Genomic DNA, 14709 nt, shown 5'->3' with positions numbered 1-14709 from the left:
AGCCTTCTGAGGCCCCCGACCAAAATAAAAGGGCTCATACAGAGAAGCAAATAAAAAAAATAACCGGCTAATCACACCTCACTGTCATGAACACTTTAAAAGGAGAGTAGATGGCTTTTAAAATTTATTACAGAGAGTATATATGTTATTTTGGCAACTTGATTTTTTAAAGAAAAGGCAGAGAGCCACAGTAAAGTGCCAGGCACAGGGCATATCAGCCCTGACAGTATGGTTTGCTGGGGGTTGCCAGAGCGTCAACATGCCGGATCAGGCACCTGATCAGCACAACCCATTGTGAGGAATCATGGATTGTTTCTGAGGTTCTAGAATTCCCAGACTGTGGCTCGGCACTGGAAGCCTCTGCTCACAGTTTTTCTTCACTTCTCTTGGGTGCCCCACACCAGGGTCCCCTCTTGCCCAAAATCCGGATGAAGAATTTCCTTCTACTAGTGAGTCTGTGTTTCCTTGGATCTGCCAGAGGTGAGTCCTCTCTCTTGGCTCCAGGTGGACATGGAAGAGGCCAGTTTAAGGCCCTTGAAGAAGGAAGACCAGTTCTTAGTTACCTAGACCAATCTGAAGCAGGAGTGGCTGAACAAGTTCAACTCTGAGAGTTGCTGAATCGGTTGATTCCCCCTAGTTAATGGCTTCACCATCAGAGACTAGCTTAGCACAGTCTCATTCCTAATACTTTCAGCCACTCAACATTGTACCTGCTGCTCTGTGAAATGAGAAGACCGGTCTAGGGTTCTGGAAGTCTGGAAAGGTTTGCCCCAGTGAATTGAGTGTGTGGGATGCTTGCGTAGTTAAGGCAGAAGGAAAGACACAGGAGAAGGGAGTGAGGTATGCCTGAAAGTCATCCCGGGGCCAGAGATCCTAGAAGCCTCCCCTTCCCGGCTCGGGTCTGTGTGTTCAGTCCATCCGTTTTTCCTCTTTCAGGATCCCCATTCAGGATGAGCTTTATTCCCCTTTTTCCTCCTGCAGAAGTGAAAGGCCATGAGTTTCGAGTTCTCCATTAAATGAGAGTGTTTTCTGTAATGTTGGTTCTCTGAGATTTTGTCTTTTGCCCTCTTCGGTTTTCAAAAATTGACTCAGAAACAAAGTTACCAGATGGTAGTATGTATCAGTCACTTGGTGAGGTAGTAAGTCATAAATGATAAGAATGACTAAGAAAGGAGTGTGCTTTTTCAAGCCTCTTTTTTTGGTATCAAAAATCTCTGTTAAAACTTCTGTTCACTTTTGAAGAATCAGTCAAGCAGGTAGTATTTCTGTAACAACTTCTTAAAATTAAAAACTCCTAAAAGCCTTAGCCGGATTTCCCACGTGGCACAGTGGTAAAGAATCCACCTGCCAATGCAGGAGATGCAGGTTCTATCCCTGGGTCAGGAAGATCATCTGGAAGAGGAAACGGCAACCCACTCCAGTATTCTTGCCTGGAAAAATCCCATGGACAGAGGAGCCTGGCAGACTCACAAGTCTGCAAAGAGTGTACACAGCTGAGCACTTATGCAAAAGCCTTAGTCTATCTTATCTTTCCTTTATCAACAGATTCTAATGTTAGTCTTTTGAAAGTCATTGGTTATAAGGACTTGAAATCACTCAGGATACACACATACACACACAAATTCTTACAGGATTGTAATCAGGATGAGACTGACTATATTATATTCCTCTCAGCTTTCTGATAGGATTAATAACATGCTCATCATTAAAGTCTATTCCCCACCCTCTTCTAGGTTATTCAGCCTAAATCAGTTGCTCAAAGAGTAATAATAATTTTAAAAACAGTAATAATTAAATTGTCTGCATGATGCTATACTTAATAAAATAAAAGCTGTACTTAAGGAGTATTTGTCTGACGGTCATTGATAAACTGGATTAAATGTAGGAGAGACAGGTCAGAAAAGAATGACCAGCTAAGAGTTTTGTAATTCCAAACGCAAGGTCGGGAGGAGGAAAAATTAAAGTTAATTGAGCACTTCAGCAATGGACTAGGCACTTCACAATTTACCTTATTGAAGACTCATGACAACTCCATGAAGTAGGAGTAAATGGTACATCAAAAGGAATCTCAATGCAGAGATATAGAAGTACACAATATTTTTATCTTAATAATTCATAGCAACTTGGTTTTCGGTTCCCAACCACATGGATAGGGGATTGGGTATGGGAAAAAACATGAACTTGCCAAATAAAGGTCTTAATCCCTTCTGCTAATTTTCGTGGCCTCATTATATATTTGTCATCTCTAGTTTCAAATTCATTTTGTTTGGAGTTTAAAATCTTCCGCCCTCGGTTTCAGCTGGAATTACTCACTTGCTGAAACACTGCAGAGTCTCTCTCCGTTGTATCTCCATTCCTACCTTTCACCCACAGGGGAACTGGAGGGAGGCGAGCGGTGGAATTCTGGTTACATGAACGATGGGACACTGATTTCCTGATGCTGGCTTTGTCAGGGAGGCACAGGCGCTTTTGGTGCCCCTGTGCCCACTCAGGGTACACAGATCTGCACAAATATTGCGGATCTTCAAATTCTTCCCTTCAATCACTAAGGTAGTCTCTGCAGTTCCTTAACACCCCTGGCCTTCCTGGTCCCTCGAGCAATTGGTTGACTGCCTCCAGCCTCTGCAGCATGTTCAGGTGCTTGACCAGACCCCCAGAAACCTAGCGATCCCACATGAGCCTTGCTCCATAGGAAAGGACTCCTTACCGGGACATCCTCTCTCACCCTCACCATCTCTCTTCTATTACTTCTCCATCCCAGGAGCATCAGCTCAATCTGAGGAGCTTCTTGGCCCTATGGATCATCAAGCATCAGTTCAGCAACTCTCAAGTGACTACTTTTCACTTGCAAACCCTTCGGATGAGGCTTTATATGAGACTTCTTCACTCGACAACACTTTAAGTGAGCATGGCTCAAGTGAGACTGCCGCAGCCCAACATGCTTCTGGTGAGCCGCTGGCAGTTGAACACGCAAGTGGGCCGGCTTCAGTTGATCACGCTACTGCAGTTGAGCATGCTCCAGGGGAGGCTGCTGCAGGTGAGCGCACTCTGAATGAGCACACTTCCGGTGAACAACCTTCTGCGGAACAACCTATAGGTGAGCAGCCTCTAGGCGAACAGTCTGTCGGTGAACAGGCCATAGGTGAACAGCCCACAAACGAACAGGTTGCAAGTGATAAACCTGCAGGGGAGCAGTCTGCAGTGGAACCGATCTCAGCCGAACAGGTCTCGGGTGAATCAGCAGGGGAACAGCCCTCAGAACTCCCACCTTCAAGCACATTTTCAGGTGAGTCGTATTTGCATGGGTGCCCTTCCTCGACTTTCGGTGGGAAGTAGGTGGCACATCAAGAAAGCCAGTTTTAAGGCATCCAGAAGAAAGAACAGTCCAGACACAGAGCAAACAGCTCTCTCAAAGGATCTCTTTACATTTCTTTGCAATAATCCCCAGAGGCAGAATTCAGGTGTTGTGGGGCTTTTGAAGGCTAAACAGTTCAGAGGGCCCTCTTTAAGAAAAACAAAACACAAACTGCCAGCTGTCCCTGCAACTTCATTCCACATAAGAAATTATGAAAATGAATGCCCACAGCTCCACTGGAAGAAGGGGCTCATGGAAGACAACCTTGGTGAGCTTCAGGCTAAGTCGGCCTGTTCACAAACTATGTTAAAACCTTTGCAAATCCTCCAATAACATGGCTAGCACCAGAACAGGCAGCTCTGGGCTTTTTTTGGTCTGAACGTGATGTCAGTGGAAATAATAAACAATCATTAATGATAGAAAAGTTTTATTTGAGCCAAACTGAGGACTAGTTGGCTTCGCAGATTAGTCTGAGAAACGGCCCTGGAGAAGCAGTTTTTGGCACAGTTTTATATCTCGTCCAGACAAGGCATATTGAACAAGTCAGGGATATATTTCTTCACGGTTTTAAAAAAACACAACAGACCAGTTCATACACATACAGCACGTAGTTTGGGCTCCCCACCTCGAAAGGGAGTTTAATCATCAGAGGAGGACTTGAATCGGTGTCCCAGAAAGAAGGGTATTTAATCTTTATTTTTAATGTGAACTTTTTTTTTAAACTTCTGGTCAATGTGACCTTTTCTTTACTAATTAAAGGAGATATACAATGTATGTTTGATAGGCCACAAAGAAGCTATTGTAGTTAGCAAAAAATTCAAGTTAACTCATGTATAAGCCAGAATGACTTCTCTAGACCTCAATATGTGAACGTTTCTTTTATCAATGGAAAGTAAAGCATGCCAACACTTTCGTCTGCAAGATACAGAAATAAGTTCCCAGGACAACTGCAGTTCTTTGGCCCTTACAAGGGTTTGTTCAAGGAAGGAAAATAAGATTTAAAGTTTAATGTCTCAAGTTATTACTAGACATAAACACTTTATATTCACCCCATTTGTGTAAGTAGCAGTATTCCAAATTTTCGGAAGAGAGAAGTGAGGTTTACCTCCTCTGGCTACAAAGAAGTAAACCTAGGATTCACACTGAAGTATGACTACGAAGCCCATACTCTTTCCCCTTTATGCTTCCTTAATTAGGAAACTGGCAGTGGAAATAGGAAACATCGAGTCATTTCAGAGAGGCTCTGCCCTTTGTGACAAACTGCCCTGACTGAGGTGAATTTGAGAGTAGCAAATTGATACAAACACTTTACGAGGTTTGCAACATTAGAACATTCCAATATAGCCTTTTCTTTAAAAAAAAAAAAGCAATTTCTCTTTTCCTTGTTATTTACTTTTGACGCATACCATTTAAAAAGTCTTTACTGAATTTTATAGTACTGCTTCTCTTTTATGTCTTGATCTTCTGGCCTTGAGGCATGTGGGTTCTTAGCTCCCCAACCAGGGATTGAACCCTCCCCTCCCCCAACACCAGAAAGGAGTCTTACCCACTGGATCACCAGGGAAGTCCTTAACACAGCTTATTAATCAGTCAGATTTTACTGCAAGTGTCTGGGCCTTGTGGATAAGTGAGAGTGCCGTGAGGAGTATGAACGTCACGTGAGAAGTTCATTGCTCCTACTGAGTTAGACCCAGCAGAAGGGCATCTAATGATCAGTGTCCACTGGGCTATGAATTAAAGTCAGTACCAGAGGGAGAAAGGTGGGGTTCATCAGCAATGACTATCACAGATGAAGCAGTAAGGATGAAGTCATTTTCTCTGGTATGGAAGAGAAAAGATGCTTTTTCAGACCTACAAAATGGTTCTACTTGTTGTCCATCATCCCTTCCGATGTGTGACTCAAGGCTACACACCTGGATCACAGGGTTATTTCATCAGGCTGATCTTAAATTTTTCAGGCCCATCGTTAAGCTGCCACACATGCTCTTATATGAATGACCAAGGAAAATGTCTTCGTGGAGAGGGAGTCTGCTCCACTCAGAACTCCCAGCAGTGCATGTTAAAGAAGATCTTTGAAGGTATGTGGGGACTTCATGGGCTGGTCTTTGACAGAGAACTCATCACCCAGCTTGAGTACCGATGGGGGAGGGGGTGGTTGGGGTGGCAGGAGCCGGAGGAGGGATCAAGCTGGGATTCTCTAGAAACTTAGATTCAAGAGGACCTCAATTCTTACGAGAATCAAGAGTAGAACTCCAGCTATTGAGGGAGAGGCCCTTCCCCAAAGGCCTCCGATGCCTTAAAAGAAGACAGGGAGATTGTCTCTTCCTACTAATGTGTGAGTTGCCTCTTGAGCCAGTGGGACATTGACTGCAAGCTCAGGAATGCGTCTATCTTGCTCATGGCTATATATTCCTAGCACTTAGCACAATGCTCAGTCCATGGCAGGCATTTAGTAAGTATTGAATAAATGAATTAAGTAGTCAACAGTTGTCCACTAGTCTATGTTCACAAGTTGCCAGGCCTGTCTGAGTGTATTCCCACACTCCTCCACCCTTAGACTCAGTCCTTGTGCTCGGTTGCTCAGAGGTGTCCAGCACTTTGTGACCCCATGGAATGTAGCCCACCTGGCTCCTCTGTCCATGGGATTCTCCAGGCAAGAATACTGGAGTTGCCATATCCTACTCCAGGGGATCTTCCTGACCCAAGGATCGAACTTGCATCTCCCATGTCTCCTGCATTGGCAGGCGGGTTCTTTACCATAGTGCAACCTGGAAAGCCCATATTCAGTCCTTATCCCTCAAATAAGGGAAGGGATCTTGGTTACTTTATCCTGTGAACCCCATTGCCTGAATCTCTTGTGGTTTGTCTGGTCCCTCACTAGAGAGAGTAGGCAACTGATGGGGAAACAGCCCAGAAGCAGCAGGTGGAAGGGGAAGGGAGGAAGAATATGCAAGCTGGAGGACTTGGTCATGCCTGTGCAGGGATTCTGGGCACCATGATGACAGGCAAGATTCAACAAGGAAGCTCTGTGCTCTTTACAGTCTGTCTCTGCTTCTTTCAGGTGGAAAACTTCAATTCATGGTTCAGGGCTGTGAGAACATGTGCCCATCCATGAACCTCTTCTCCCACGGAACCAGGATGCAAATTATATGCTGTCGAAATCAGTCTTTCTGCAACAAGGTCTAACAGCCTATGCCTTGGCTTCTTTATCTGACTCAGGCACAAAAGTCCTCCACCACACTAATGGACTCAACTTATATTTAGTGTCTTCCCCAGGCAACTGCTAATTACATCTTTCTCTGCCTGTCAGACCAGAAGCTCTAATATCCTATCTTTCCTCTCCATGCCATTACCCATCCTTCTCTGCCCTCCATCTTTCCTATTCCTTTACCCCATCTCTCAACATTCTTTTCTTTCTCAATAAATTTTGCATAATTAAAGAATATTGACTCTAGGGAGACATCTTTTTCCATTAACCAGGGGCAGGGTCACCCTGAGCTTCCTTCTGCTCCACACACTAAAGTGGTTGCAATTTTTAAAAAGATTTATTTCATTTTTGGCTGTGGTGGGTCTTCGCTGCTGTGTGTAGGCTTTCTCTAGTTGCAGCTGCGGAGCACAGGCTCTAGGCACACAGGCTTAGTAGTTATAGCGCACCCGGTTTAGTGGCCCTGCAGCACGTGGTTCTTCCCAGAGCAGGGATCAAATCCGTGTCCCTTGCATTGGCAGGTGGATTCTTTACCCCTGGATCACCAGGGAAGCCCTAAAGTGGATGCATTTTTAAACAACCCCACATTCCTCAAAGTGAAGGGGTCCCCCAGGGCAGGGACCATGAAGAGGAATGCAAAGTAGGTGTTAACTTTTTAGGAGCTCAAAATAATATTCCAAGTCCTTGTCTCTGACCCCAACCTTTCCATCCCTATGGAAACCAAACTCACTTCTATTTACCACGATGTTCAAAACCCATCCCTTCTTGGGACCTTGAGAGTTATAAGTGGAGACTCTATGTTTAACAGAATTATAATAATGAGTCCTTTTAATTTATCTGCTATATAAATAGAACAGGTCATAGTTATCTTAATTAAATCTTTTTCTCACACACAATGTCACTGGTTTGTCTCAGCATAGAGGGAAAGGCGCAAATTGTATACAGCCCCTTTCATCTTGTATTAGAGTTACACTCTTCAAAGTGTTTTTACATCTGATCCGCTGAAAAGAGCCCAGAAAGGCAGGCAGGAAAGATAGCATCATCCTGAGCTCACAAGTAAGAAAGTCTGACGTAGAAATGTTTTATATACTCAGATTCCATGTCATTCCAAACATATCAAGGTTACAGAGCAGCAGTGAGCCAGGGCCAGATTGCATGATCTCAATCTGAGCAAATAGCACAGTATAAATATTAGGTAAAACAGTTCTTTCAACACCAAAATCAGACCTCTGTCCCATACAAGCCCATTTCTTATCAGCTACTGCTCCCCGCACCTCTGTTTAAAAGCCCCTGAAAAATCAATGTTTTTGCTCTGGTTCTTATCAAGGATTTTATGTGTGTGTTTGTAGGAGAGATTTACTTGAAGAAATATTACAACATATAAAAACTACATTAGGTCTTAATTTCCACTCATACAGTGGTACATTTGATATGATACATAACAAAAAACTTTAAAAATCCAGAATGGACACAGTACTGCACAACTTGATCACTAAGTCAAATTAGCTGACAAGCAAACCTCACAGAACAGTCTCGTCAGCCAAGGTCAAAAACACCATGTACAACACATCTGAATTGGCAGATTTTTAAATATATTAAAAATATAACAATGGTGGTGCGTCTTGGGAACCCCTGGTGTCAGAAACAAAGAGAGATAAAATCCTACTAACATTATAGATGCTATTTTTTTGATGGAGGGAGATAAATATTAGCTAAATGTATTAAACATAGCTAAATCTACTGTGCTCTGTTTAGTCATACAGTTGTGTCCGACTCTTTGTGCATCCATGGACTGTAGTCCGCCAGGCTCTGCTGTCCATGGGATTCTCTGTGCAAGAACACTGGAGTGGGTTGCCATGCCCTCCTCCAGGGGATCTTCCCAACCCAAGACCCCTGCATTGCAGGGAGATTCTTTACCGTCTGAGGCACCAGGGAAGCCTAATCTATTAGCTATGTATTTTGAGGAAATAAATTCAAATACGTTGTAACAATTGAAGGGTAGGGGAGTTTTGGCTTTCAATAATACTGGAGTATTCAATATCAGAGTATTCAATATCCAAGTCTTGCCCCGATCAGTAATGCTGAAGAAGCTGAAGTTGAACAGTTCTATGAAGACCTGCAAGACCTTCTAGAACTAACACCCAAAAAAGATGTCCCACTCCAGTATTCTTGAGCTTCTCTTGTGGCTCAGCTGGTTAAGAATCCGCCTGCAATGCGGGAGACCTGGGTTCGATCCCTGGGTTGTGAAGATCCCCTGGAGAAGGGAAAGGCTACCCACTCCAGTATTCTGGCCTGGAGAATTCCATGGACTATACAGTCCACGGGGTCGCAAAGAGTCAGACACAACTGAGCAACTTTCACTTTCACTATAAGGGACTGGAATGCAAAAGTAGGAAGCCAAGAAAACACCTGGAGTAACAGGCAAATTTGGCCTTGGAATGCGGAATGAAGCAGGGCAAAGGCTAACAGAGTTTTGCCAAGAGAACGCACTGGTCATAGCAAACATCCTCTTCCAACAACACAAGAGAAGATTCCACACATGGACATCATCAGATGGTCAACACTGAAATCAGACTGATTATATCCTGTGCTGCAAAAGATGGAGAAGCACCATACAGTGAGCAAAAACAAGACCGGGAGCGGACTGTGGCTCAGGTCATGAACTCCTGACTGCCAAATTCAGACTGAAATTGAAGAAAGCAGGGAAAACCACTGGACCATCCAGGTATGACCTAAATCAAATCCCTTATGATTATACAGTGGCAGTGAGAAATAGATTGAAGGGACTAGATCTCATAGAGTGCCTGATGAACTATGGATGGAGGTTTGCAACATTATACAGGAGGCAGGCATCAAGACCATCCCCAAGAAAAAAAAATGCGAAAAGCAAAATGGCTGTCTGAGGAGGCCTTACAAATAGCTGTGAAAAGAAGAGTAGCAAACAGCAAAGGAGAAAAGGAAAGATATCCCCATTTGAATGCAGAGTTCCAAAGAATAGCAAGGAGAAATAAGAAAGCCTTCCTCAGTGATCGGTGCAAAGAAATAGAGGAAAACAATAGAATGGGAAAGTCTAGAGATCTCTTCAAGAAAATTAGAGATACCGAGGAAACAATTTCATGCAAAGATGGGCTCAATAAAGGACAGAAATGATATGGACCTAACAGAAGAAGATACTAAGAAGAGGTGGAAAGAATATACGAAACTATACAAAAAAGATCTTCATGACCCAGATAATCACGATGGTGTCATCACTCACCTAAGGCCAGACATCCTGGAATGTGAAGTCAAGTGGGCCTTAGCATCACTATGAACAAAGCTAGTGGGGATGATGGAATTCCAGTTGAACTATTTCAAATCCTGAAAGATGATCCTGTGAAAGTGCTGCACTCAATATGCCAGCAAATTTGGAAAACTCAGCAGCGGCCACAGGACTGGAAAAGGTCAGTCTTCGTTCCAGTCCCAAAGAAAGGCAATGCCAAAGAATGCTCAAATTACCGCACAATTGCACTCATCTCACACGGTAGTAGAGTAATGCTCAAAATTCTCCAAGCCAGGCTTCAGCAATACGTGAACCATGAACTTCCAGATGTTCAAGCTGGTTTTAGAAAAGGCAGAGGAGCCAGAGATCAAATTGCCAACATCCAGTGGATCATGGAAAAAGCAAGAGAGTTCCAGAAAAACATCTATTTGTGCTTTATTGACTATGCCAAAGCCTTTGACTGTGTGGATCATGACAAACTGTGGAAAATTCTTCAAGAGATGGGAATATCAGATCATCTGACCTGCCTTTTGAGAAATCTATATGCAGGTCAGGAAGCATCAGTTAGAACTGGACATGGAACAACAGACTGGTTCCAAATTGGGAAAGGAGTATGTCAAGGCCATATATTGTCACCCTGCTTATTTAACTTATATTCATGAGAAATGCTGGGCTGGATGAAGCACAAGCTGGAATCAAGATTGCCGGGAGAAATATCAATAACCTCAGATATGCAGATGACACCACCCTTATGGCAGAAAGTGAAGAGAAGCTAAAAGCCTCTTGATGAAAGTGAAAGTGGAGAGTGAAAAAGTTGGCTTAAAGCTCAACATTCAGAAAACGAAAATCATGGCATCTGGTCCCATCACTTCATGGGAAATAGATGGAGAAACAATGGAAATAGTGACAGACTATTTTGGGGGGCTCCAAAATCACTGCAGATGGTGACTGCAGCCATGAAATTAAAAGATGCTTGCTCCTTGGAAGAAAAGCTATGACCAACCTAGATAGCATACTAAAAACCATAGACATTACTTCGAAGACAAAGGTCTGTCTTGTCAAGGCTATCGTTTTTCCAGTGGTCATGTATGGATGGGGAGAAGGAAATGGCAACCCACTCCAGTATTCTTGCCTGGAGAATCCCATGCACAGAGGAGCCTGGTGGGCTGTCGTTTATGGGGTGTCACAGACTTGGACATGACTGAAGAGACTTAGCAGCAGCAGCACATATGGATGTGAGAGTTGGACTATAAAGAAAGCTGAGCACAGAAGAATTGATGCTTTTGAACTGTGGTGTTGGATAAGACTCTTGAGAGTCCCTTGGACTGCAAGGAGATCCAACCAGTCCATCTTAAAGGAGATCAGTCCTAAATATTTATTGGAAGGACTGATGTTGAAGCTGAAACTCCAATACTTTGGCCATCTGATGTGAAGAACTGATTCATTTGAAAAGACCCTGATGCTAGGAAAGATTGGAGACGGGAGGAGAAGGGGACAACAGAGGATTAGATGGTTGGATGGCATCACCAACTCAATGGACATGAGTTTGAGTGAACTCCGGGAGTTGGTGATGGACAGGGAGGCCCAGCGTGCTGCAATTCATGGGGTCGCAAAGAGTTGGACACGACTGAGCGACTGAACTGAATGGTGGATTAGTTTGGGTGAACTAACCTTCCTTCAGATAAGAATTAAAAACTATGGACCAAAAATTAGAAACAACTACTTAAAAATTCCTCGAAAGGGAACCAGAGAGAAGTCACCCCTAAAAGACTAGGACAGCACTGGGTGAGACAGACAGTTGAGGCTTTATGCCTCAGGGTATTCTCAATCCATATGTCACAGGATGGCAAAAATCCAGTTTACTGCCTTGAGGTCAGAGAACATAGGCTAGAGCTGGCAGAGCAGATGTAAAATTAGGGGGAAATCCTGGAAAGGGAACCACAGAGGGGATAAACTCCAAAATTTGAGTATAAACTGTGACCACATTCTTGGTTGACACTGACCTGAGGAGGCTCAACAATAGCACCTGGAAGCAGAGAGAACTGAGCAGAGATTTCAGCTGTTGTCCACCTCAAAGAAGACCAACTTTGGAGTTCAGGTCAACCCAAGCTACCTATCAACCAGAACAAATGTCAATACTCTTCAGAGGAACACAGAGTCCAGAATCTCCCAAATGCATCATTCACTATGTCCACCACATAATACAAATCATCAAACAGAAAAAACAAAACAAAACAAGAAAATGTAACTGATAGCTAAGAAAATTTTTTTAAAAAGATACTGGCCCCAAGATGAACCAGACATTGAAATTAATGAACAAAAGCAGTAAACAACTATTTGAGATATGTTCAAGAACCTAAAGGAGAGGATTAAGAGGTGCAAACTTCCAGGGACAAAAGAAGTCAGGGGAATCTAATGTGCAGCATAGGGAACACAGTGAGCAATATTAGAGCAACTCTGTATGGTAATAGATGTTAACTGACTTATTGTGGTGATTATTTTGTAATGTACAAAAAATACCAGGGACTTCTCTGAAAGTCCAGTGGTTAAGACTTCACCTTCCAATGCAGAGAGTGAAGGTTCGATCCCTGGTGGGGGAGATAAGATCACACATCCCTCATGGCCAAAAAAACAGAACATAAACAACAGAAGCAATACTGTAACAAATTCAATAAAGACTTTAAAATGGTCCACATTAAAAAAAAAAAAAAAAAACTAAGAAAAATATCAAATCACTATGTTGAACACCTGAAAATAATAGAATACAAGTCAATCATGCTTAAAGATAAATGAATCCAAAATTTAAAAATTAATTTAAAAGGGAGGAAAGAATCTAAAGGAAATTAGAGTCATATGAATAAACAGACCCCCCCCCAAAGGTTTGGAAACACAAAAAGACAATTCTAAATGATCCATGAGTCAAAAAAATAAAATAAAATAATTAGAAAAAAAATTTGAGCCAGGTAACAAAAATACAACACATGAAAATTTGTGGCATTAAGTACAGTGAAACTTAAAGAGAAATGCATGATTTTAAATACTTATATGCATAAATACTTATATGCAACACATAGGGGCTTCCCAGGTGGTGCTAGTGGTAAAGAGCCTGCCTGCAGGAGACCAGGAGAGCCATGTTCGGTCCCTGGGTCGGGAAGATCCCCCTGGAGGAGGGCATGGCAACCCACTCCAGTATTCTTGCCTGGAGAGTCCCTGTGGACAGAGGAACCAGGCCGGTTACAGTCCACGGGGCCACAAAGAGTCAGACATGACTAAAGTGACTTAAGCACGCATATGCAACACATCAAGTTGACACAGGACTAGAGTCCTGAAAGTAAAAAGTGGAAGTGTTAGTCGCTCAGTCACATCTGACTTACTGACCCCATGGCCTGTAGCCCGCCAGGCTCCTATCCAAGGAAATCTCCAGGCAAGAACACTGCAGTGGGTATTCTTGGGGAAGGGAGAAGATTCCCTTCTCCAGGGGATCTTCTTGACCCAGGATCAAATCTGGGTCTTGTTCACTGCAGGCAGATTCTTTACCATCTGAGCCACTAGAGAAGCCCAAATGTCTCTATTTACAGAAAACACAACGGACAGTTGAAACATGTAGAAAGTGAACCACAGTGATGCAAATTCAGACTAAGAATTAGACAGTAAACCAGCTGGGTTCTTCTACCAATAAATTACAAGGAGAAAAAAATCAGACAGAGGGAGAACAAAGGGGGAACTTGGAACCAAAAGCAACTTAGACATCAGTCAGCTTCTAGTATGGACTTTATTTCGATCCTGATTCAAAAAAACCGTAAAAAGTAAGAATTGGAAATCAGAACACTGGATGCACATCAGTGAAGACCCATGGGGAAAGGATAATCTTTTCACCAGTGCTAAATTAGATAGCCATATGGGGAAAAAATGCTACCTGACCTCCTATTATACACAAAAAGCATCTTCGGGTAAACCGTAGATCTAAAGGTGAAAGCCAAAACTATAAAGCTTTTGGAAGATAACATAAAAGAAAATCTTCATGATTTTGAAGTAGGGAATGAGTATTTGAGTAGGAAACAAAAACTGCTAGACAGAGGCAAGTCTTAATTGAACTACAATTAAAACTTAATTAAAACTACAATCTTACATGAAGTGTGAAATACGTCACAGAATGGGAGTACACATGTTGCCGTTGTTCAGCGGCTCAGTCGTGTGTGACTCTGTGACACTATGGACTGCAGCCCACCAGACTCCTCTATCCATGGGATTTTCCAGACAAGTATACTGGAGTGGGTTGCCATGCCCTCCTCCTCCTCCAGGGGATGTTCCCAACCCAGGGATTGAACTTGAGTCTTATGTCTCCTGTATTGGGAGGCAGGTTCTTTAACAGCAGCACCACCTGGGAAGCCCTATTTTGTACATATTTGCTGAATTAAATAGGAGCTGCTGAACTGAATTCAGAGTATGAAAACCATATCAAGGATGATTTCTAGAGTTTTGGCTTAAGAAACTAGGGGGTTAATGTGGCATTTACTGAGGTGCAGGGAACTAGGAAGGAATACGTTGGAGGACAGGGATCAAAAGTTGTATTTGGTCAGGAGATGAGTATTAGTCAAGGGGAAATGTCAGGTAGACCATGGCTGTGAAAGTCCGGAGTTCAGGGGAGAGGGCAAAGCCAGGGACAACTTTGTTTATGAGAGTTACCAGTGGCTGGCTGACAATTCTCTCTCTTCTTTGATTCATTTGGCCATGCTGTGTGGCATGTGGGAACTTAGCTCCCCAACCAGAGATCAAACCCTTGCTCCCTGCAGTGGAAGTTTGGAGTCTGAACCACCGGACCACCAGAGAATTCCCTGCCTGACAATTCTCAAGAACAAAATTTCTTATTTGAGAATGTACTGGCTTAAT

At 43.1% G+C, this 14709-nt stretch overlaps 1 protein-coding gene across 3 annotated transcripts; it reads left to right on the top strand.

Moving 5' to 3' along the window:
• Positions 344-6797, top strand: ACRV1 (acrosomal vesicle protein 1). 3 transcript variants are annotated; one of them, XM_005699598.2, is made up of 5 exons: positions 429-480; positions 2762-2830; positions 3008-3286; positions 5314-5433; positions 6417-6541. In XM_005699598.2, exons 1-5 carry the CDS (start codon positions 429-431, stop codon positions 6539-6541), a joined length of 645 nt encoding a protein of 214 aa, XP_005699655.2. The 3 variants fall into 3 exon arrangements, with proteins under 3 accessions (XP_005699653.2, XP_005699655.2, XP_005699654.2); XM_005699596.2 differs by having other exon boundaries at positions 344-480; positions 2762-3286; positions 6417-6797; XM_005699597.2 differs by having other exon boundaries at positions 2762-3232.

The sequence above is a fragment of the Capra hircus genome, chromosome 29 (assembly GCF_001704415.2).
Source record: "Capra hircus breed San Clemente chromosome 29, ASM170441v1, whole genome shotgun sequence".
Lineage (NCBI taxonomy): Eukaryota > Metazoa > Chordata > Mammalia > Artiodactyla > Bovidae > Capra > Capra hircus.
The sequence above is the reverse complement of the archived record's forward strand: the minus strand, read 5'-3'. Positions and strand labels throughout refer to the sequence as shown.

What these genes read in the sequence shown, in the direction of transcription:
- ACRV1 (XM_005699596.2), top strand. Translation starts at nt 429, where the DNA reads ATGAAGAATTTCCTTCTACTAGTGAGTCTGTGTTTCCTTGGATCTGCC. An exon ending in TTTCCTTGGATCTGCCAGAG is followed by an intron (nt 481 to 2,761) that starts GTGAGTCCTCTC and finishes TCTCCATCCCAG; the next exon opens with GAGCATCAGCTCAATCTGAG. An exon ending in GTTAAAGAAGATCTTTGAAG is followed by an intron (nt 5,434 to 6,416) that starts GTATGTGGGGAC and finishes TGCTTCTTTCAG; the next exon opens with GTGGAAAACTTCAATTCATG.